General features: G+C 34.0%; 1 protein-coding gene across 1 annotated transcript in view; it reads left to right on the top strand.

Moving 5' to 3' along the window:
• Window positions 1-25,320, top strand: part of LOC150108428 (histone lysine demethylase PHF8-like) — a 391,806-nt gene that overhangs the window by 45,962 nt on the left and 320,524 nt on the right. Inside the window, exons 5-6 of the mRNA XM_090415841.1 lie at window positions 10,341-10,501; window positions 18,075-18,216. Coding sequence (XP_090271967.1) covers window positions 10,341-10,501; window positions 18,075-18,216 — 303 coding nt within the window. The remainder of the gene's footprint in view (window positions 1-10,340; window positions 10,502-18,074; window positions 18,217-25,320) is intronic.

The following is a 25,320-nucleotide window of genomic DNA, read 5'->3' as shown; positions in this document are numbered from 1 at the left end:
TTACAGTTCACTTATTGTATTTTGATACACAAACCTTGGCATGCTGTTTCAACACCTAAACATTCAATAAATTTATTCAAGTTTTTACTGAATTTTGTACTTATTATATAGAATAAAATGAAAGAGTGCTGGAAAAAAGTAAACTTCAAAAATTAGACCCTACTGTACAATGAGACTTGTTTGTGCCTATTGTTTTATATCTAGTAGAGGAATTTTTCTTGATGTTGGAGAAGGCATCTGATACAAACAGAAAGTAAAAGTTGGGCCTTGATAGAAATCTAACAGCAGAGAGAGAGAGAGAAGGAAATGGCAGAAGGAGAAAAGAGCAAAACTAATAACTGTTATTATTAATGTAAGTGCCTACTATAAGTACTGAAGTAAACTACTAAAGTATCTACAGGATTTTGGTTCAAGACATGGACTAGTTTGTTACCAATACCTTATTCCAATATCAAGATGTCTGCCAATTCAAGTGGAGAAAAGGTATAAGACATAAGAAAAGTTTCATTGACTATTATTGTTGAAGGGATATCTTCACACAAGTTCAAGACATAAGTATATATAAAATTTGAAATAGGAAGTGATTACTATTTAGTTTTGAGCAGAATCAAGCAGTGATAGTACAGTTGGAGAAAACATTCAAGAGGAATGCAATCAGAAGTACATAGTATTTCTAATTGCATTCTTGATTGCAAGAAGTACATAGTGGACAAAATGCCCATCTTCAGGTAGGGAAAACACACCTTCAAAAAGCTGAAATGTGGAAAGACAGCTGGAGTAAATGATATTCGATCTTACGAGAGTGGTCAGAAAATTTCTCAGCCTAACAATGAAAAAACGAATTTATAATTTCAAAATTATTTTGAAATTATAAATTTGCTAGAATAAATATACATTTATTCCAGCGATACTCCAGCACCATTATCCCATCCTTGTAGTGGTTCTCAGTAAGATCTGCAAAATACCCTTCTACAGCTGCAATCACTTCTTGATTCGAAGAAAAACGCTGACCAGCGAGGAAGATTTTTAGTTTTGGGAAAAGATAGAAGTCAGATGGAGAAAAATCTGGGAAATCTGGTGGATGTCCCAACAAATCATAGTGCAGATCCCTTAATTTTCCCATTGCAAAAACACCTTTGTTGGCAGGTGCATTGTCCTGATGAAAGATGATTTTTTTCTTCTGCAGACCAGGTCTTTTCTCACGAATTTTTTTGTCTAGTCTGGTTAAAAGATCGGAATAATATTCTCCGGTTATTGTTTTACCCTATTCAAGATAATTAATAAATAAAATGCCTTTAGCATCCCAAAATACCGATGCCATGACCTTTCCTGCTGATGGAATCGACTTTGTCTTCTTTGGTGCCGAACAACCTCCTTCTGTCCACTGTTTTGACTGCTGTTTGGATTCTGGTGTGTGTAATGGTAAATCCAAGTCTCACACAGTAATAAATTAACGCACAAATTCAGTTTTATTCTTGTTAAAATGTTCTAAGCACTGTTCAGAGATTTTCATATGAGTGCGTTTTTGATTTGCTGTATGCAAGCGCAGCACACATCTTGCACAAAGCTTTTTTCATTTGCAATTCTTCATGCAAAGTATATCCTACACGTTCTTTTGAAACTCCTATAGTCTCAGCAATTTCTTGCACTTTGACTCACCGGTCATCCAATACCATATCGTGTACTTGATCAATGATTTCTGGTGTTACACTTTTTGGATGTCCTTCACGTGAATCATCTTCAAGGCTGGTACAGGCACGTTTAAACTCGCAGCCCATTTCTTAATTGTCGAAAACGAAGGAGAAGAGTGCCCATAAACTTTTATGAACTTCGAATGAATTTCTTTTGGCATTAAGCCTTCTTTTACAAAGAATTTTATAACTACATGATACTCAATTTTATCCATTTCAAGGGATACAGACAACACTTTTGCTTCAGACAGCTGTATAAACTAAACTACTTGATAGAATGACTTACAATTTCACATGAATGCTTATGACAGATGTACCAACTTAGGAAAAAATATATCTTGCCGATAGTATTGCCATCTATGATCGAGGCCGGAACTTTTCAGACCACCCTTGTAAATTCTCAAATATGTTGGTATAAAAGTTTTACAGTAGCTATCATGTATAATTCTGAAGGACTGATCAGACAATTGAATTCTAGATGGTTGGAGTAGAACCCTCATAGTACCCATTTAAAACCGAATGAGAATACAGAAGAATTTTCATATTGTGTGTTCCAGGTAAGATGTATGTAAGTGTTCTCAAGAAAAGGCTAAGAAAAATTGTGGAAAGGTAACTCAGAAAAAAAAAAAAAAAAAAAAAGCAAAGTTCAGTCCAAATAGAGGTTGTGAGGATCAGATTTTCACTAAGAGAAATAGTTGAGAAATCATGGGAATATAACAGGATCTGATTTAAGTTTTGTAGATTTGGAAAAGGCACAATAACATGGTGCTGAGAGAAAAGCTGTTTGAAGCACTACAATTATTTGGTGTAAATTGTACATTATATCAAGTAATACATAGTCTATATTTGAGTTCTAAGCCAGCAGTTAAAATTTAAAGTGGTACAGGAAGATGATTTGATGTTAAATCAGACGTGTCTAGGATGTACTATTGCCATTGTTATTCATCATATATACGAGGTGGTATCAAAAAGTTTTGAGATTAGGTTTGTAACACACCAACAGATGGCAGCACAAGGCTGCAAGCACAGTCACAGGGAGCACCTACCCTCATAAGTCAGTGTGCCAAAAGACATCATCCTGTGTACATTGGAAGCTGTACAACCGATGCTATTCTGACCACCTACGTTACCACATCTGCGATTTCATCATGGACATTGAAAGTTTTTGAAAGTTTATTTTTCACTTGGTAACTAAATTTATTATTATTCATCATGGACAGCAAGTTAGAACAAAGAGCAAATGTGAAATTCACGTTTGAAAAAACTTGAAATTCGAGGATCATTACCGGTGACGAAACTTAGGTGTATGGGTATGACCCTGAGACGAAGCAACAGTCTTCACAGTGGAAGAGCCCCATTAGCTCCACGACTGAAAAACGCGAGGCAGGTCTGCAGCTCGACCAAGTGCATGCTCCTCATCTTTTTCGACATTCGTAGCATTGTGCATCGAGAATTCGTCCTCAGGGGCCAGATCGTCAATAGCAAGTTCTACTGCCAGGTTTTAAGGCATCTGAGGGAGGACATTCGGCGAAAGCGACCAGATCTGTGGCGCACGGAAAACTGGATGCTCCACGACGACAATGCACCCTGTCACCGAGCTCTCCTCACATGTGAGTTTCTCACCAGAAACAACATGATCTCACTTCTGCACCCACCCTACTTGCCAGATTTGACTCCTGCAGACTTTGCCCACTTCCCGAAGATGAAGATCCAGTTCAAAGGTCGTAGAAGTTGCTTGACATGCTTCGAAAAGAAGACTTCCGGGACACATTCCAGACGTGGCAAGAACGCTGGAAGCACTGTATTGATATGCAATGGGACTGTTTTGAAGGTGATAGTGTGTAAACGTAGATAAATGAAGTAATTTCTCGTAAACAGAGCTAGTCTCGAAACGTTTTGATACCACCTCATACAAATTTATTACAGCAGTTACTTAGTTTAGTTACTGAATACTGAAGACTTGTACTGGATTTATTTAAGAGTAAAACACAACATCTGCATAAAGAAACAGACTAGGATTAACATCTGCAATTTTGATAACAGGTTTGATGCCACTTTCCTTCATAATCTGATCCATATATATATATATATATATATATTTTTATGAAAAAAATTGAATGACTAGAACCGAGATTTAATTAAAAAAGTTTTAATATAAACACACTACTAGTTTCGGCCTGTAACAGCCTTCTTCAGGTGACATTATAAAAGACAAAACACTAAACATTGAGGGTTAAAAGACTATGAACATCATAGACAGTCTTTATACATAATTAGCATTAAAACGTTGTAGTTGTATTTGAAGCTGTTCTTTCATTTGTTGCATTGTTGGGAGAGTGCGTGCTTGCTGCATCACGTGAACGCCAGTACATGATTACAGCTGAATGACTATCCGGGAGGTTGTAGCTTAAGTTGTTATTTAGATGAACAGGATTGATGATTAATCCTCCAAGACATCACTCAGAAGAAACAAATAGATTCAAAAGCAATATATCTATTCCTTACATAAGTACTGTTTCACATAAATTAGCAAAAGTTCTAAAAAAATACAATATCAGAACCTTGTTCACTCCACTTCCAAAGATCCGTTCCTTAATTAGCCACCCAAAACCTTGTCATCATCAACTCAAATACCCTGGCGTATATAAAATATTATGTGACTGCGATATTCCTTATTTCGGGCAGACAGACAGATCTGTCGAAATGCGTATGGAAGAACACATGAGAGACATTACTTACAAGAGACAGCGAGCAAGTGCATTATCAAGTCATATCCTCTTCTCGGCTAATCCTACTGATGATAACCAAAGTCACAAAGTCTGCTGGGAAAAATCTACAAACATCTTCCGTTGCAGTGACGAAATAGAGAGAAAAATTGTGGAATCGAGAGAAATCATCTTCAATCCTGTTCATCTAAATAACAACTTAAGCTACAACCTCCCGGATAGTCATTCAGCTGTAATCATGTACTGGCGTTCACTTGATGCAGCAAGCACGCACTCTCCCAACAATGCAACAAATGAAAGAACAGCTTCAAATACAACTACAACGTTTTAATGCTAATTATGTATAAAGACTGTCTATGATGTTCATAGTCTTTTAACCCTCAATGTTTAGTGTTTTTTCTTTTATAATGTCACCTGAAGAAGGCTGTTACAGGCCGAAACTAGTAGTGTGTTTATATTAAAACTTTTTTAATTAAATCTCGGTTCTAGTCATTCAATTTTTTTCATAAAACTATGTATGTTAACCGAGTCAATGATCATTCTGTCATATATATATATATATAATATCAGTCACTCTGATCCATATACAGGGTGTTCGGGATAAATTTGACAGTTTCGTAAGGAAAAAGAAAATCTTCTTTGTATCTATTAAATTTAATGAATTGACAAAAAAACATTACAGGCAGAGTTAATTACAATACTATCAACAAGATTTACTCAAAATAACCACCACTAGCATCGATCACAGCTTCAATTCTGCTTCGGAACCTCGAACAAGCTGATGCTACAGTCTCCCTGGGAAGGGCCGCAAAAACTGTTTAATTTTATCCATTAACTGGGCTTTTGTATTACTGGAAGTGCGATTGGTGTCTTTTTCAACTGCGCCCCATACAAAATAATCCATGGGGTTAAGGTCTGGGGAGTTTGGAGGCCAAACATTTGGACTGGTGAAGTCGTAGAAATTTTCAGACAACCATTTTTGACTTTTCCCAGAGGTGTGGCAAGGGGCTGAATCCTGCTGCCATACATACGGCCTACCATTGGCTACCCTTGTTATCCAGGGCTTGACTACAGTTAGCAACTCCACGAACAAAGCCCGAATTCCAATGCCAGGGTTCTTCAACACCTGTTCCTGCAGATTTGCGAGGAATTCTGCTGTACGAACGCAATCAGATCGTCTGCTAGGGATCTTTCTTCTTGCTACATCCTCGTAGTCACCATTGCAAGTCTCTAGTTCATGCCTGATTGTTTTTACTGTATTCAGGGAGCATTGGGCAGCGGTCGTAATATCCTTATTTTGATGGCGGGCACGAATCATCATGATACAAGTTATTCTCTTCCATGATTCAGGTGGGTTCCAGCTATCCATCCTTTCTGACATCTTGTATATGAATGAAGAAGGGTCCAAACTTTTAAATGAAGAGAAGTGTGTGTTAATACATGTAACTTACGGAAAAATATAATTAATTATAAATATGTCAAATTTATCCCGAACACCCTGTATATATATATATACAGGGTGTTTGGACCCTTTATATATTTTTAAAAGTTTGGACCCTTCTTCATTCATATACAAGATGTCAGAAAGGATGGATAGCTGGAACCCACCTGAATCATGGAAGAGAATAACTTGTATCATGATGATTCGTGCCCGCCATCAAAATAAGGATATTACGACTGCTGCCCAATGCTCCCTGAATACAGTAAAAACAATCAGGCATGAACTAGAGACTTGCAATGGTGACTACGAGGATGTAGCAAGAAGAAAGATCCCTAGCAGACGATCTGATTGCGTTCGTACAGCAGAATTCCTCGCAAATCTGCAGGAACAGGTGTTGAAGAACCCTGGCATTGGAATTCGGGCTTTGTTCGTGGAGTTGCTAACTGTAGTCAAGCCCTGGATAACAAGGGTAGCCAATGGTAGGCCGTATGTATGGCAGCAGGATTCGGCCCCTTGCCACACCTCTGGGAAAAGTCAAAAATGGTTGTCTGAAAATTTCTACGACTTCACCAGTCCAAATGTTTGGCCTCCAAACTCCCCAGACCTTAACCCCATGGATTATTTTGTATGGGGGCGCAGTTGAAAAAGACACCAATCGCACTTCCAGTAATATAAAAGCCCAGTTAATGGATAAAATTAAAACAGTTTTTGCGGCCCTTCCCAGGGAGACTGTAGCATCAGCTTGTTCGAGGTTCCGAAGCAGAATTGAAGCTGTGATCGATGCTAATGGTGGTTATTTTGAGTAAATCTTGTTGATAGTATTGTAATTAACTCTGCCTGTAATGTTTTTTTGTCAATTCATTAAATTTAATAGATACAAAGAAGATTTTCTTTTTCTTTACGAAACTGTCAAATTTATCCCGAACACCCTGTATATATATATATATATGGATCAGATTATGAAGGAAAGTGGCATCAAACCTGTTATCAAAATTGCAGATGTTAATCCTAGTCTGTTTCTTTATGCAGATGTTGTGTTTTACTCTTAAATAAATCCAGTACAAGTCTTCAGGATTCAGTAATTAAACTAAGTAACTGCTGTAATAAATTTGTTATGAAAATCAGTGATAAAGAGTCAATGAAAATAGGCAGAAACATTGAATACATCAGGTGCATCCTGAGTAGAGACCCTATAGAACAAGTTAAATATTTCAGTTATTTAGGCACAATTTTTAGTGAAGATGGCAAATTAAATATGGAAATAGACAAGAAGTAGATAGAAGCAAGGTCTTTTGTGCATATAAAATGATCCCTTGCTCTGCAGAGTACATCGCCTTGCTTACTAGAGACCTGAAGTGGCTGATTCCACTTCTGGCTTTCAGTAAGCAAGGATGATGATATTTTATATCATCATTTAAAGTCATTTACCATCTCATTGATTTAAACGGTATTTCCTCCAACTCTGAATATTTTCCACCTTAATTTGTCATCAGTTTTAATAGCTGTGATCTGCCAAAGAATACTATTATATTCAGGAAAAAAAAAAAAGAAGCTTTCTTAGAGAAAACCTTTTTCTGGATTTGTCAGTTTGTAGTAAATTGCATGGACAAAAATCCCTGATGCAGGTGGTTAGATTACATTTCTGAAAATATTGGATGCAAATGAGTGGTATGTAAAGAAAGAAGAAGAATTTTGTTTTCATGTCAGGGACATGGAATTACAGAACTTCAGATACAGAGAATTTTACTAATATTCTAAGCGTTGAGGCTTTGTTAGAAATAGTTCTGCTAGTTTTATTTTGGTTTAAAGTGTTTCATATCATCTAGTAATAACTATGAAATAACTTAACCTAGAGTTCCGTAAATTCCATATTAGAAGCTACCTAATAAATATATGATAATGTTAAACTGTGAATGAAATTGTTTTGTATATTTTTGTTTTTTTTTTCATTCACATTTAACATAATATACCATATACCAAGCAATACTTGTGTAAATATTATTTAATGTAAATATTCTCTATTTATTCCTATTTGTAGAAATTTAACGTTATGTAATAGCTCAATTTTATTATGTTTTGTTTTGTTGTCATGGAAACGTATGTTAGATAGCTTGGCTTGCACGTTTTGGAACACCACGTGAGGAGAAGGTTTATTGAAAAAAGTTTTAGAAAGAAATCACGAGAATAATTTAGGTGGGAAGAACATATATATAAGCGATGAAAGCTGAAATTATTAATTAATTAAGGGGAGATTAGAGGAATTAAGAGAGAGAAAAAGGAGAGGATTGGCATTAGGTTGGAATCGAAGCATTCGGAAATCACAGTACGTTAATAGCGAGTCGGCAAGTCACTCAAGCAGCTAAATAAGGTCTACTAGTCAAGAGGCGGTTAGCTAATAAGTTGTAGAATAACAATTATAGCTACGGAAGACAGCTGAGTGACTACTAAATAGACTAGCAATACTTGAGTTGAGATTTAATTTCAGGGCCGACCTGTCAAGGACACACAGAATCTTGAAATAAAGCATGGAGTTACTAGAATAGTAGAGGCTGTAAAATTGAAGTTTGCCGTTAGCTGTGTTTAGAAATATATTGCCTAAAGAATTAAATGAATGCAGGAAGAATGAACAGCTGTGCATATAAAACCTCAAGTTAAGGAATTATTGTGTATTGCATTGCCTTAATTCATAAGTGATCAGTAGTATTTCATGCAAGAACATTTGTTTATGTGTATAATGACCGACGATTAATTAAGTTATTGCTTAGAAAATTTATTTAATGAGTGCCGTATACTGTTTAAGTGTTTACAGTTATAAAAAGTGTTTGTGTGTAAGTTAAAGAAGAAAAAAGATTATCGGTAAGATTATTCCAACCTTTAATAATTCTGTACAGAGAAGTGTGTGAGTTTCATCCTAGAATTTCCCTATACTAACAGTAACTATTGCGGAGAATTAACTGAAGTGTAAAATTAAAAGTGTTTGTAAAGAGGTGCTACTGAAATTTTTATTGTATTTAAAACTTAAAGAACTTTGAGATATTGATGTGAATGATCATTAAGGAACTTTATTAAATAGCTAAAAGGAACTGTGAGAAGACTGTATTACAGATAACAGAATTACCATTGTCTGAGTTTGCATGACTTTATTATCAGAAAGGCTGAAGTGTTTATAATAACTTATTTAGTATTTTGATCTTAAGTGTATAATTTGTGATTTTAAAATTAAATGTTTGTTTTTATTAATCAAAATTTGTATTTTGCCTGAATCTCTTTTACTGCACCATTTATAAAATATTCGAACCAAAGCGGGAGAGATAAATAAGTTAAATATACTCAGCCAGTATATATAATAACAACATATAAGAGAAGGGTTGTTGAGAGTTGGTTTACCTTCAATTCTTGAACTAATTCAGATATAAAGAGGTGCAGTCTTTAAATATAAATTTTCTTTATATTTGAATTAGAAATCAACTTACAACTTATCAATTGTTTAAGAACATCATAGGGATTAACATGTCGGATCCAAAGTATTGATTAAGAAGAAGTAGGATCCAACAATAATAATGTATAGGAAGTGAAAGTTATGTTAATTGCACAGCAAATAACATAAGAATGGTAAATGTAACAAGTGATGATTTATAAACAGACTGAATAGTAATTGCAATTATTATTAATTTTTATTGGGCTTTATTACCATAATTGTGACATTTCCTTCAAGACTGTAGCCAGTTTCATTTTGGTCTGCCTCTTGATCGTCTTCCTTCAGTGGTTCCATTTAAGACTATATTTGTAATCTTTGAGAGGTCATTCTCTGGAAATGTTCAAACCATCTTAATTGCTGTTTAAGAATTATAACTGTGATATCTTCTCTACAATGTAAATCAACCTGCCCATTTGTTTGACTTGCCCATCTGTTTTGTATTCTGACCAGTGTCGTCTTTATTTTTCTTAAGTATTTCATTTTGAATGCTCTGATTTTCTATATTTCTTTCTGAATTTAAAATGAACTCATCTGAATTAGCCATCCTCCAGAATTTCCATATAACTTGAATTTAAATAAGTGGTGATTAACTATAATTGTTATCATTATTTATTATTATTATTTTTTTTTTTGATAAATTTGTCATGTTATTCTGCCTGTTGCACAGTAAATGTACCTGTTGGTACACCTACTTTGCCATCTTTACATTTATTAACATAATTTAAAATAAAATAGTTACTATAATGGATATAATAAATAAAAGAATTAGTAATATGAAATAAAGTATTTTCATAAAATATATATATTTGTTTCATATCTGTTAATATGTAAAGAAAACTTAAAGATATTGAAAAGTTTGAGATGTTCCTTTATAGAAAACTTAATTTTTTAATGTCTTGTATGTGGAAGGGGAGGGGTTAAATATTAATCATATAACCATTTCTTTTAATTTACCAATTACATGAATTTGAATATTTCTAAAATATGTGTATTTTTACATATAGTTCAGATCACATTGTGGTCCGCCTGAGAGGACAACAGTTAACCTTACCATTTTTAATTCAGAATGGATTTGATTATCCACTATTAGTTGATAGCAAAATTGGTTTAGGCATACATATGCCACCTGAAACATTTACTGTCAATGATATCTTGGATTATGTTGGTAAGTACTAAGTGTCATTTGTAAATAAATTACAACATAAATGCATTTCACTTATTTTTATTTATATTAGAAAACTTCATATGCATTCTGAATGGAGATCCTATGAAATAAGTAAAATATTCCAGCTATTTAGGCATAGTTTTTAGTGAAGATGCAGGTTAAATCTATAAATAGACAACGGAATAAGCAAAGCTGGTATGGTGGGTAGCCAGCTGAATAAATTTATATGGAATAATAAGGAAATTAGCCAAAACAAACTAGCAGTATACAAGATGGTATTCAAACCAATTTTAAGTTATGGATTTTGAGAGTTGGATTAGAAATAAAGCACTCAATTAATGACCACATATATGAGGGTTCTGAGAAAAATTAGAGGAGTGAATGGATGGCAAATACAGAATCATATTAAAAATGAAGATATTAGAAAGGAATTTGACATTGGTAGTGTTCAAGAATGTTTAAACATGTGTAAGGTCACTTAAAACAGAATGGGAAAGAAAGGTTGACAAAATAGGTGTTTGATGCCAAGATGGCAGTTAAGAGACCCAGAGGAAGACCAAGGTCTAGGTGGATTGATTCAGTCAGAACTGCCTTAGAAGAACAAAATGTTGGATATGACAATATTGAAGGGCTTACAAGTAATAGACTAATTTGAAGGAAAATTGTGGATAGGAGATTAATAATAATGTAAGCTTAATCATGTGGTGTTGGCATAGTAACCTGAACACCCCTCTTGGGAGTATATATCAGGAAATTGATGATTTTGAGATTTTATTTTTTGATGATTTCTTTGAGTGATGAAGTCACTTTTTTCAATAATTTGCAGTTTTTTTTCCTTTGAGACATAGTGGAGAGGATCTTGATCTATAATATAAGTAGAACTGTTACATAAGAGATGTTGCTTTTTTTTTTTTTGTTATAATCCTCTTGAGCCATAATAACTGTTGCATTACCCTTTTCAACTTTGGTAATAACGATATTTTTATTCCTATATAACATTTTTAAGGCAGCTATTTCATTCTATGGTATATTACTTTTTGGTGGTAGTTTTAGCCTTGTATAGAATGCTTGCTGTGTCTAAATGCACATTATTAGCCATCGAAGGTGGAAGATTGTAGATGCAGTGTTCTACATTCATCAAGAATATAGAACACTGCATTGGGGTGTAATGGCAAAATTATGACCCAGACTGAGAGTGTTTTTTGCTTCTTCAGTAATCCTGCAACGATAAATGTATCACCACTCGATCTCGTTAAAGTTGTGGTTGGAACGTAGTACATTGGTGATGTTGTAGAATTTCAAATTCTTCAAGTGCTTGCTTTTAACTTTTGTGAATCCTTTTTTTTTTTTTTTTTTTGCTGAAATTTTGGAGATGTGATATAGGACAGTCTACAGTTCAGGATTTAAAACATTAATTAGTTCTTCATATAGGTCGGTGATAGAACTGTTTAACTTAGTAAGCTCTATGTGAGTAGTGGCAATTAGTTCCTGTACGCGCACTAAACGTGTTCATCGGTAAATAAACATGTGTTTGCTGAATTTATCATCATCATCATCAAAAAATTTTTCATTACATGAAAAAACTTACATCATTACTAACATCATATCTACAGTTTTCCTCCAAATCAATCTGTGACTAGCCAAGACTCCAGCATTATCAGATCTTATATTTCTAAGGCACTTTTTACTATATCAATTCACATACATCTTGGTCTTCCTCTGGACTTTTTCTTGCCAAGCTGGCAGAAAACACTTGTTTTGCTAACCTTTCTTCTCCCATTCTGTTTAAGTGACCATACTACCTGAGATTGGTTCTTTGCTAACACATTCCTGGATGCTAACAATTTCAAGTTCTTTCTTAATATTCTCATTTTTAATATGATATTACCATTGATGCCATCTGTTCATGCCCATAATCTTTCTCAGGACTCATATCTGATCTCTACTCTTTGGTCAAGCATTTTATTTCTAACCCAGCTCTCAGATCCATAAGTTAAAATTGGTTTGAACACTGTCTTGTATACAGCTAATTTAGTGTTTTGACTAATTTCTCTCTTATTCCATATAAATTTATTCATTTGACTTGATGCAATACCAGCTTTATTGATTCTGTTGTCTATTTCCATATTTAATTTACCATCTTTTTCCTTAGGTTCTCCATCCACTATACAGTCGGTATTTTCAATGCTTCTGCCTATTTTCATTGTTTTTGTCTTGTTATTGCTGATTTTGTATGAAGATCATCAATAACAAGACAAAGACAATGAAAATATGCAGTCAGGGAATCTTGCAGACTTGTACTGGATTTATTTAGAAGTATAATATTGTGGCTTCTGACCTAATGTCTAATCCTTACCTTCTCATGGTGCACCCTGTTAGGTAACTACCTGGATACTGAATGGACGAGGATGGGCCTGGCAATTTGGGATTTAGCCAACCAAATTGTATTCTTATTGGCTTAAACCAAAATTTCAAATGATGGTACAACATGATAGAATTTCATGCCAGCTGGGGTTCGCCCAGTTAAACAAGGGGCCCCCTCCCCCTTGTTTTCACCAGGGAACTAGGGCAAACAGCAAAAAGTCTGCTACCGAAACAAATCCTAAAACCCTCCCCACCTCAACATCACCAGAGTTCAAAATCAGTACCATCAACATAAGAAACCTGAATGCCAAAGAAATGGAGCTGACTGAGTAATTGAATAAAGTACCAGATCAACATAATTAGGGGTGACTGAAACAAAAAAGACAAAACTGGTTAGATCTTTCTAAGCAATAAATATAAATGCTATATTCAAGCAATACCAATCAGGAAAAAGGAGGAACTATAGTATGCAACACTAAATACAAGGCTAATCTTCTTGAATGGCAGGCAATATCAAGTTGAGTGATTTGGGTAAATATCAGAACGGGAACAGGACAATGAGACATTTGTACCTATGGCCCCACAGAAGGTTCTATTGAGATAGAAATGGAGGGATTTTTTGAGGCTTTAGAGAAAACTATTAACACAATGAAAAAGGGAAAGTTGGTCCATGTTGGGAATCTAAATAGCAGAGTAGGAAATGATTGTCAGACATATAAAAATATTTTTGGGAAATTTGGAGAAAAGGGCAAAGCTAATAATAATAGCAAAAAACTATTGGATTTCTGCTAAGAACTTGGACTAGTTGTTACTAACACAATGTTCCAACATAAAAATGTGCATAAATATGCATGGAGAGAAGAGGCAAGGAATAAGAAAAGTCTTGTTGACTATGTTATTGTTGATAGTGATGTTTTCTCACTGGCGCAGGATGCTAGAATGTACAGAGAATTTGAAATTGGAAGAGATTACCATTTAGTCTTGAGCAGGATGAAACTGAATTTCATATTGAAAAGAAGGACATGTAAGAAAGTTTTAAAGTGAATAAAGCTCTCAGATTGACATCATACAACTGTAGCATCTTGAATTGCTTTTCTCTTGGCATCTTATCATATTCATTTTCCAGATCTACAAAACTTAAATACAGATCTTGGTTATACTCCCATGATTTCTCAACTATTTGTCGTAAAGTGAAAATCTGATCCATAGCCTCTGTTTGGCCTGAATCCAGCTTGTTCTTCACCAAGTTTCCCTTCCACAACCATTTCTCAACCATAAATCTTACCAGGTGTACTTCAGTAGGGAAATATCTCTGTAATTCTCACATTTAATTTTATTTCCCTTGTTATATATGGGTATTATAAGAGCTCTACTCCAATCATCTGGAATTTGTCTCTCTCTGTCCAGGTTCCTTTTGAAATATGAAATGCAGCCACAGTAAGACTTTTCTACCTCCATACTTTAATTTACCATCTTCACTAAAAATCGTGCCTAAGTAACTGAAATGTTTTACCTGTTCCAGGTTCTCCATTCACAATTCAGTTGATATTTTCAATTTTCAATGCTTCTGCCTATTTTCATTGTCTTGTTATTGCTGACCTTCATACCATATCTATTACAAAAGTTATTCAATTTACTCTGGGAATCTTGCAGACTTGTACCTTTTTTTTTTTAATATGAAATTCAATATTATCCTGCTCAAAACTAAGTAGTGATCACTTCCTATTTCAAATCCTCTGTACACTCTAGTATCCTACACCAGTGAGAAAACCACACTATCAACATTAACATAGTTAATGAGAATTTTCTTATTCCTTGCACCCATTGCTAAATTTAACGCTTTAATAATATCGCTGTTACGGCATTGTGTGAGGAAGGCTGACCTATTCAAATTTCTGCCCCATTTAACTTTCAACTTACCGAACTGTCATGTTTTGTATATAATGTCATCTCTGTGGAGGTGATATTGTAAAAATTCAATGTAGCTTCAAAATGACAAAGCATTTACATAAATTTTTACAGAAGTCAAGCCCTGTAAGGATGTTATAAAAATAACCTGTATGTCTATGTATATTTTAAATAGTTTGTTAATGTAAATAATCCCTATGGGAATTGTCTATACTTACTGCCCTAAAATGGAAAATTCTAGAATGTATTGAACAAAAGCAATACCTTGCCACAAGAAAACTTTGTATATTAGCTCCTTATAAAGATATGTGAAAGTTGTTTGTAAATTCCACCTGTAAACACTCAAGGTCAATGTCAGACGGACCGACAAACTTCAGACGCACTCTTGCTGCCCGAAACAAATAGAATTAAAGGAGTGTAGAAGAAGATCAAAGAAATGGTCAGTGTCAATGAAAGAACAAGGGCTCGCACCGAAATATTTGGGGTCCCATGTCTTCGTGCAGGAATCTGAAAGAAGGTGAATAAAAGGCGTTGGCCGGAAGATTGAGTATCGGTTATGCAGAAGTCATCATCATCAGTTACCCATAGGTCGTCACCGGTATCCCAGCGGTTGTCTGTTGGATGTAAGCCATCGAAGACGCGACTTCAGGAGAATTCATGCCAGTGGTCTGAAAGAAAGATGATAGAAGCTGGTCCACCACGCAAAGCATTTAATCTGATGACAAGCCTTCGTCGGGAGCTATCGTCCAAACAGAGGAATCTTCGAGCAGGAAAGAATTGCTCCATTAGTTTAATGCGAACGCAAGTACTCCTCAAGCCGAAAATCTTTGCCGTGTGACGGCAGGTTAGCTTCCCAACAGAAGCCATCAGTAAATCTATTGGCAGCGTAAAAAGGGAGGGAGAAAACCTGATACAGGAGGAAAAGGTCAGGACTACAATCCGAAGCCAGGGAATGAGAATACGCAGTGAGTAGCAGCCCTAAAGTAAGTTTGATTTTTTTCTTTCCAATTTTTGTGAATTATAGGAGAACTGTAATAGTGGACTGTTAAGATTAGGCTGCTGAATTTGAACAGGGTTAATGGTTGGATTTAAATGTTTAATAAGTAATAGAAGATTATGTGTGTAACAATTAAAGAGTAACAGTTTGTTAACAGTTCATTTGCCTTGAGTATTATCTTAGTATCTGAAGGGTTGACCTTTTATATGTAATGACATTCTTATGTGTATAACAGTAAAGAAGTAACTGTTTGTTAATGGTACTATTGCTTAGGATAGTAATTCAATATTGGAAGAGAGTGGTTATTTATGTGCCATGATTTTCATGAATTGAAAGAGCATTTTAACGTAATTGTTTTATGTAAAGTTAAACTAAAAAATTTTTGTTTAATGGAATAATAGTGTAAATTGTTTTATGGTAAATAAATGTGTTGTTTAAATGTTAATAGAGTATTGCCTGATATTTAATTCTTTGATGCACTGTTCCAAAAAAATATTAGAGCCTATTAGTGGGAACCCAGAAGAAAGGATAGTAAAGGATAGATAGTAGACCACGACTGCAGATATTAATTAATCAGGGATAATTTGAATGTAATGGGAAAACTACTGGAGTGTACTTAACACTTCTTATTACTAGAAAACGGACATCAGTGGTGCAGCATATCAAATAAATTTTCTGGTGTTCAAGGAATAAGAAGACAAGTGCGGAAGGCAGTTAGAATAAACAGAAAAGGAGTCATAGCATAAAGTGATATATATAGGAAGGAATAGACTAACATTATAGAAGGCACGGAAATACCTAAAGTAAAGAAAGGTAAAGGGCATATAAAAGGATAGAGATATATATATAAGAGAAACCCCCAACCATTTACAATATCATCAGTCTAATAAACAAGCATAGATGTTGAACATTAATTAGTTCTTCATGTAGAGTGGTGATGGGTTCTGCACCCTTCCTTTTAGCATGGAACATGAAACTTTTACATGGAACACTTTGAAAACAAAATACACAGCTACATACAACTCCCTCCTCCAGTTTGGTTTAGCTTTGTTGATGATGTGCTTGCCATTTGGCTGCATGGATAAGACACTTTGCATTCTTTTTGTCAGTTATTTAAACAGCCAATACCTCAAAATTCTCTTCACATTAGAAAAATAGTCTAATAACCATTTGCTTTTTATTGACATATTAGACAACTGCCTTTCAGGTGGATCACTATCTTTTTTCCATTTACTGAAAGCTAACACACACATAGGAAGATATATACATAAACAATCATGTCATCATCGAGCCCAACAGTGTTGTATTTTAAAAACGCTTGTACACTGAGCCAGTGTGATTTGTTCTAATGATACAGCTTTTTCCACAGAACTTAATTATCTGTGCCATACTTCTTAGCCAATGACTATAATTCCTACAAAATAGATAAAATACAACATAGCCCCATTACTTCTCTCTCTTCTAATACACAGGAACAAAACATTACTATTCTAATTCCATATGTCAGAGGTACATCAGAAAGATGGCCAAAGTACTAATAAAACATGGCCTTCGCACTACATTCAAACTGCATGCTAAATTCATTTTAGAAATTATGGACTTTACAACCATGTTATAAATAACTAATTTAATTTCCCAATGTTTTGACCTTCATATTAAGGTCATCATCTGGAGTATATACAAATATACTAGAACAAGCAGAGTTACATTTCACACAGTATGCTAAAGAAACAATGATCTGATCACATATTCTACCACAGAACCTTTCTCCCTAAGAGTTAACTATAAAAAGGACTGTACATAATCCAGAATCTTATATCTAATTTAACAATTGTCATGTTGAAATAGTTATCCAGAACCCCTCCCCTCCTCCACAAAGCCTTGGGGGGGGGAAAAGTTTTGTGTTTGGTCTCTGATTTGCACTCCAGCCATGTTACTAATGTGCTATTGATTTACAATCTCCCTTAGATGGGACCAACATGGTGCAGTAGACCCTCACTAAATTTCTCATGCAAACACAGTAATTACAAAGAACCTTATTATTATAGACAAAAAAAGCCTTATGCTCTTCATTGAAAATTTACTGTCTGTTCTCCCTAAAAGTGTACTGCAGTAAGAATTGATTGTAAAACAAAAAATAACATATTAAAGCCGTTAGATGAAACTTCTTCATATACACAACTACAGATATTAAGTTTCTCCACATGGAAAAATTTACTTTCAAAAAACTTCATTTTAAGGAATTAGATAGTAAAATAAATATATTTATTTTTATTTTATTTTATTTATTTATTTGGCTCTTAGATCCAGATTTTTCTCTCGATGTTATTGATGTCACAAAGCAAAGCAACATTAAAATGTCACTAAGAGAATGGGTAAGCTATTTCAACAGTCAAGTACGTACAAAAGTGTACAATGTTATTAGCATGGAGTTTTCCAGTACCAGGTAATAACTATATTGTAAAATTGTTATTTTAATACTCTTCATTGTTAAGTTTCCCATGCTGTCACTTAATCAATATAGAAAAAACTTTTTCAAATTACATGTAGAATATTATGCTAAGGACATATTCTAGGTGTCATTTTAATTTAATTAAAAAAAAAAAAAAAAAACTGTTTAAACATAGGTATGATACTGAAAACATCACATAACTAGAAGTACAGCTTTGGGAAAAGAAAAAAGATATCCTTTATTTCTGAAAATTTAAACACCCATAGCTCTTTAATCATTCAGAATTCAGACCATGTTCATACATTATTTTTTTTTTTTTTAAACTCAGATATAAACCTCTGTTATAAACTTCTAAACATATAAGGCTCATGATTCGAATGGAGTTATGGCTGGTTGAAGTAATTTATTTTTTTTTACAAACAGATATAGGGCTAGCAACTATTCTTTTATTGGATGCATGTAATATGTTTCTTTACTCATTAATATCCCTGCTAATGGTTTCTGAATTTTTGATTTCTTATTCTGAAAAGTTGGAACTCTATTTATATCTTTGGTGTGTTAATTTTTAATTTTTTAAAAGTTTTTTATTCATAGCCTCCCCCTTAGAATATGAGAAAATTAGTCAGTTTTTAAACTTCCCAGTCTATATAACAATGCAATTTCAATTTTCAGAAAATGTGTTACTTAACAATTTAATAAGCTTAAATTACTGATAATATATCAAAAATGTTTTAATCCATTAGGAGAGAAGAATAAAAACATCAGAGAATGTTTATTCAGAAATTTGACATGAAATATTGGAGGGGATCCTGGATGAGCCCAGCAAAATCTTTTTTGAGCCTGTGTAGCTCAGTAGAAATGGTGTTTGCACTCTATGGAGCTTGACTGCATGAAGAAAGACTTGTGCTCAAGTTTTTCTTCATGACTGACTAGAGGAACTTTTTCTAAGCCTTTTTTCTGTCAGTTCCTGAGTTTGTCGATTTCTGGCACGGGGAAGCGAGTTTTTTGTCCCAAAAACTCAAGAAAATCGACCATTGAACAAACACTATTTTCAGACATTCAAAATATATTGTGTTAGGGACCACTAGGTGGCAGCACTTGTTAGCTGTCTCTTCACTGCATTCTGCTTAATTAGTGACAGCCTTAGGCCAGCTATCACTGATTGGCTATCAGTGGAGATTGAACTGCCCACTCAATCTCCAAAAGTTAGATAGGGCTGAAACGGCCTCGCCTACTCCCTATACAAGAATAAAAGGCATTGGCTGATTTTTTTGATATTGGAGGGGAAAAATGTTTTTCAATGTTAAAAGAAAAGCAAACATCACTATCAGAAAATCAATCAGTATGCCTGAATTATCTGTACAAGAAGACAAAAGCAAACAAAAATAAAAGAAGCCTAGTTGGAAATAGAGTATGTCAAGTATATCAATAATTTTCATACACGTTTATCTGTTCAGTTGAAAATAATGTTCATAGTTGTCAGATAATACAAAATTAATTTCAGAAATAGAGATCAATGGATATATGAAAGAAAACTGATAACATTAAGGTGACATGGAAGAATTATTACTGAAAATGCACTAAAAAAAAAAAAACTTGACTGTTTAGTGGTCTTCATGGAACAAGCCTAGAACTTAATTAGCATGAAAGTAACTTATTATAAGAAAAAGTTCTAAATTTGCAGAATAATCATCAGAAAAAATTGTATAATTCCAAGCAATTTGCTAAAAGCTAGAATTTTTTCTTTATTCAAAAGAGAAAAAATATATAGCAATAACTGTTTTGAACAAGGGATATGTAATTTATAGTGATATAATTAACAGACTTACAAAATCTCACGTGTTTTTATCATCAATTTCCTGATATGTAACCTCAAGCGGTATTCAAGTTACTATGATAGCACTTAATGATTAAGTTTTCATTATTATTCATCTATCCACGATTTTCCTCCAAATTAGTTTATTATTTTGTAATTAAAATTAAAAGCCAAAAGGCTAATTTTCTGGCAATTTAATAGTTATTAAATGGATTAGAATCCTATTTTTTTATATTTGTTAAAAAAATAGGATTCTAATCCATTTAATAATAGTTTATTACTTGTCAGCATTCCAATATTGCTATATCTAACATTTTATGCTTCTAAGCCACTTCTGACTGAATCAATCCACCTAAACTTTGGTCATTCTCTGGGTCTCTTAACTGCCATCTTGGCATCAAACACCTGTTTTGTCAACCATTCTTTCCCATTCTGTTTTAAGTGACCTTACACATTCTCAAATGCTACCAATGTCAAATTCCTTTTTAATATCTTCATTTTTAATATGATTCTGCATTTGATGCCATCCGTTCACTTCTCTAATTTTTCTCAGAACCCTCATATATGTGTGGTCTCTAGTCATAGATTGAGTGCTTTATTTCTAACCCAACTCTCAGATCCATAACTTAAAATTGGTTTGAATACCATCTTGTATACTGCTAGTTTGTTTTGTCTAATTTCTTTCTTCCATATAATTTATTCAACTGGCTACCCACATTGCTAGCTTTGTTTATTCTGCTGTCTACTTCCAGATTTAGCTTGCCATCATCACTAAAAACTGCCTAAATAGATGAAATATTTTACTTGTTCTACAGACTCTCCATTCAGAATGTAGCTGAAGTTTTCTATGCTCCTGCCTATTTTCATAGTTTTGATCTTTTTATTGCCGATTTTCATGCAAATTTGTTATAATTGTTATTCAATTTAGTTAGAGAATCCTGGAGACATGCAATTGCAATATCAAGCTGAATGCCACTCTCTTATGTGCATCCCTGTTTTACCCCCTGATTTTGTCAACCCATCATCCTGTATTTCCTTCAATTCTACCTGCTGACTTACAACTTAAATATAGAATATGTATTGCTATACAGTTCCAGTTATCCCATATAATTGTAGTGTTTTAAAAAGATGTTCTCCCACTTTGTCCTATGCCTTTTCCAGATCTAATCTACAAAATGTAAGTACAGATCTTGGCTGTATTTTCATGGTTTCTCAACCTTTTGTTGTAAAGTGAAAATCTGATTCTGACAATCTCTATTTGGCCTGAACCCAGTTTATTCTTCCCCAAGGTTTTCTTCCACATTTTTTCTGAACCTCTTTTCAGGTATGCTTGCATAAATATTACCTGGAACACTTAGAGAAATTCCTCTGTAATTCTCATATTCTGTTTTATTTCCTTTTATATAGATGGGAATTATTAGTTCTCTACTCCAATCTCCTTATCTATCTCTAAATTTTCAGCGTTCCTCGCTTATATATCCGTGCTTATAAATTATTCTCGTGATCTCTTTAACTACAACTTTTAACATTCTCCTCACGCACTGTTCCAAACTCGCGCTCGCTTACATCTCCATGACAACAAAACAAAACATAATAAAATTGAGCTATTGCATATAGGAATAAATAGAGAATATTTACATTTCAATTAATGTGCAGTTAAATTATCAAATACAAATTCTTATAATATTAACATAGTAATAATTAAAATAGCTTAATATTTAATGCAGTCTTTTCATTATTAACACATATATCTTTGATTAAATAATTAAATATTAGACAAAATTAAGGTAGTTATATGAATATTAAATTATAAATTAAGTTATTTACATTAAATAATGTGTACAAGTCTAGCCTTTGTGATGGAAGATCATGTTGGATTCTGAACCAAATAATAATTACTCTGATCTCTACATAATCAGAATCCAACAAAGGCTTACTCTTCCTTTGAATAATTTTTCTTTAAAGAAAACATTTATCCTCAGTTGTGTATCATCTTGGTAATTTGTTTCTTTAGTCCTTCTTCTGTGATCACTCATTCTTTTGTATTTCCACCGACTTTCCAAATTTCTAATTTTACTACTTAAGGCAGTTACGTTGACAAAATTTACTTTAACTATTTGTTGATTATTAGTGCCAACATCTGATTTAGGCATGGATATTTGTTGTTGTGATGGCTGCTCATTAGTATCTTGTAGTGTTTCAGTCTGATAAAACACATCAGAATTCACATCACCATCCTTTTTAGTTAATTGACTAACAGATGACCTTTCTTAAACTGCTTTGTCTGGTGTCTAGTCCTATCCTATTCATGATTTCTATTTCTTCTGGTACATCTCTTCTTGTTCATCAGGGATACTTCCTTCTTAGAAAAATCACAGGAGAATTGATATTTTGCTAAGAAATTTGTTCCTAAAATAATGTGGGAGCTTAAGTTGGATGTAGTGGGGACAACAAGTAAATCTTGCCAGACACATAGTCCAAATTCTGTAGGTAAATCTTTGCACAAAGTTTCTCATATGCTATGAAGCTTGAGTCTGAGATAGTATTAATCCTTACAGGTTCTCTCAGTTTGGCAGTGCTTTTCCATAATTTGTTTTTTAAGCTTAAGAAATAGTCCATTCTGATGGTAGAGGCATTGCATCCAGTATCTAATAAGATGTCACATTGAGAACCCAGGATATCTCCTTTAATTCTCATCAACTGTTCACTTAATTTGTGGGGTTTCCGAACTCTATTATTTCTTCTGTGGGGTATGTATCCAAACTTTGAGTCGAATCTGCTATTAGAGTAGTTTCCCTTGTTATAGAAACAATTCCTGGCATAATGTCCAACTTTGTTGCAATTATAACATTTTGAAGGATCTCTTTGTTTTGTCTCTGTCTTAGATTGAGGGATAATAGACATCTGTTGTTTTAACATTATCTAGTCCTTGAATTACTTTATCTAGACTAGTTAAATGGGTTGATTTTGTTTTTCCACTTCATGTTTAATCACCTCATTAATTTTATCAGTTGTGGGGTTTTGGTCTTCTTGAGATTTTAAAGTAATAGCTGATAATTGTCTAACAACCACATTAAGACTATCCATTATTGGTTGATTTAACTTATTTACTTCCTGGTGAATTAGGGTTTGCACTTCTGTCATCAGCCTTTTGTCAAATTGCTCTTTACCTTCAGTTATACAGTTAATACTACTTGGACTTTCTCCAATATTCTTTCCCTTTCCTTTTTCATCCTTATTTTTCTTTTCAACTTTAGATTGGTTCAAGGAACAACTAGTCTTATTTACAACATTAACAAGACCTACACTGTATGAGGGATAAAAGTCTCCTAACATTTGTTCCTTTTCCTTAACAATTTCGAGACACTCTTCTAAGGTGGAAATTTTCTTCTTATAGGCTGTTTCTCTTAATTCTGATCTAACACCTTGGCTGAACTGTTGGAATCCAGCCCAATCTAAGTGGGGTTTATCCTCATTAGTAACATTTAAGCTGTTGGCTAGTGTCAATAAACGATTGTGAAAATCAGTAACAGTTTCTTTATCCTTTTGTAAGACTCTCTGTAACTTCCATAAATTTGGGCTAATACTTCTTAATTTTGAGAACTGTGAAATCAAGTTATCCTTAAATTTTTGATAATCTAATGTTTCTTTTAGCACTGGAGATGAGTACAAAAAAGTTTTTGCCTTTCCAATTAATTTATTTCTCATCATCATCATCAAATTCCTGCCATGTACCCTCAAGGGGTGTACAGGATATGATAATACTACATGAAAAAAATTACATCATTATTAATTTCCTATCTACAATTTTCCACCAAATCAGTCTGTTACTTGTCAAGACTCCAACATTATCAGATCTTATATTTCTATCGTCTAAAGCACTTTGTACCGTATCAATCCACCTATATCTTGGTCTTCCTCTGGGTCGTTTTGCTGCCAACCTGGCAGAGAACACTTGTTTTGTTAATCTTTCCTCGCCCATTCTGTTTAAGTGACCATACCACCTGAGATTAGCTCTGCTAACACATTCCTGGATGCTGACAATGTCAAGTTCTTTCCTAATATCCTCGTTTTTAATATGATATTGCCATTGATGCCATCTGTTCATGCCTATAATCTTTCTCAGGACTCTCATATCTGTGGTCTCTAGTCTTTTGGTCAAGTGTTTTACTTCTGACCCAGCTCTCAGATCCATAAGTTAAAACTGGTTTGAACACTGTCTTGTATACAGCTAATTTAGTGTTCGACTGATTTCTCTCTTATTCCATATGAATTTATTCAGTTGACTTCCCACCATACCAGCTTTGCTGATTCTGTTGTCTATTTCTATATTTAATTTACCATCTTCAGTAAAAATCTTGCCTAAGTAGCTGAAATGTTTTACTTGTTCCACAGTTGACATTTTCAATGATTCTGCCTATTTTCATTGTCTTTGTCTTTTTATTGCTGACCTTCATACCATATCTATTACAACAGCTATTCAATTTAGTCAGAGAATCTTGCAGATTTGTAGCGGATTTATTTAGAAGTATAACATCATCCGCATAAAGCAAAGAGCTGACATTAACATCTCCAATTTTGATATCATGTTTAATACCACTTTCCTTCATAATGTGATCCATATAGATAATGAATAACAGAGGGGATAATGTACATCCTTGTCTCACACCAGATTTAACATTAAACCATCTTCCTGTACTTCCTTCAATTCTAACTGCTGACTTACAACTCAAATAAAGACTAAGTATTGCTTGATATAATGCCCCATTGACACCATATAATTGCAGTGTATTGAATAGCTTCTCAATTGACACCTTATCATATGCCTTTTCCAAATCGACAAAACTTAAATACAGATCTTTGTTATATTCCCATGCTTTCTCGACTATTTGTCGTAAAGTGAAGATCTGATCCTGACAGCCTCTGTTTGGCCTGAATCCAGCTTGTTCTTCACCAAGCTTTTCTTCCACAATTCTTCTCAAGTATACTTGCATATATCTTACCAGGAACACTCAATAGTGATATACCTCTGTAATTCTCACATTCAGTTTTATTTCCCTTTTTATATATGGGTACTATGAGAGCTCTACTCCAATCATCGGGAATTCGTCCCTCTGTCCAGGCTTTCTGAACTATGCAGTGCAGCCACTGTAAGACTCTTATACCACCATACTTCAGCATTTCTGGTCGAATATCATCTACTCCAGCTGCCTTTCCACATTTCAAGCCTTTGATGGCTTTTTCTACTTCAAGTATGGATATGTATTCCTGCCTGCATGCCT

Source organism: Typopeltis vanoorti, chromosome 3 (assembly GCF_054136105.1).
Source record: "Typopeltis vanoorti isolate ZY-2024b chromosome 3, IOZ_Tvanoo_1.0, whole genome shotgun sequence".
Lineage (NCBI taxonomy): Eukaryota > Metazoa > Arthropoda > Arachnida > Uropygi > Thelyphonidae > Typopeltis > Typopeltis vanoorti.
This window is presented reverse-complemented; position numbering and strand designations above follow the sequence as displayed.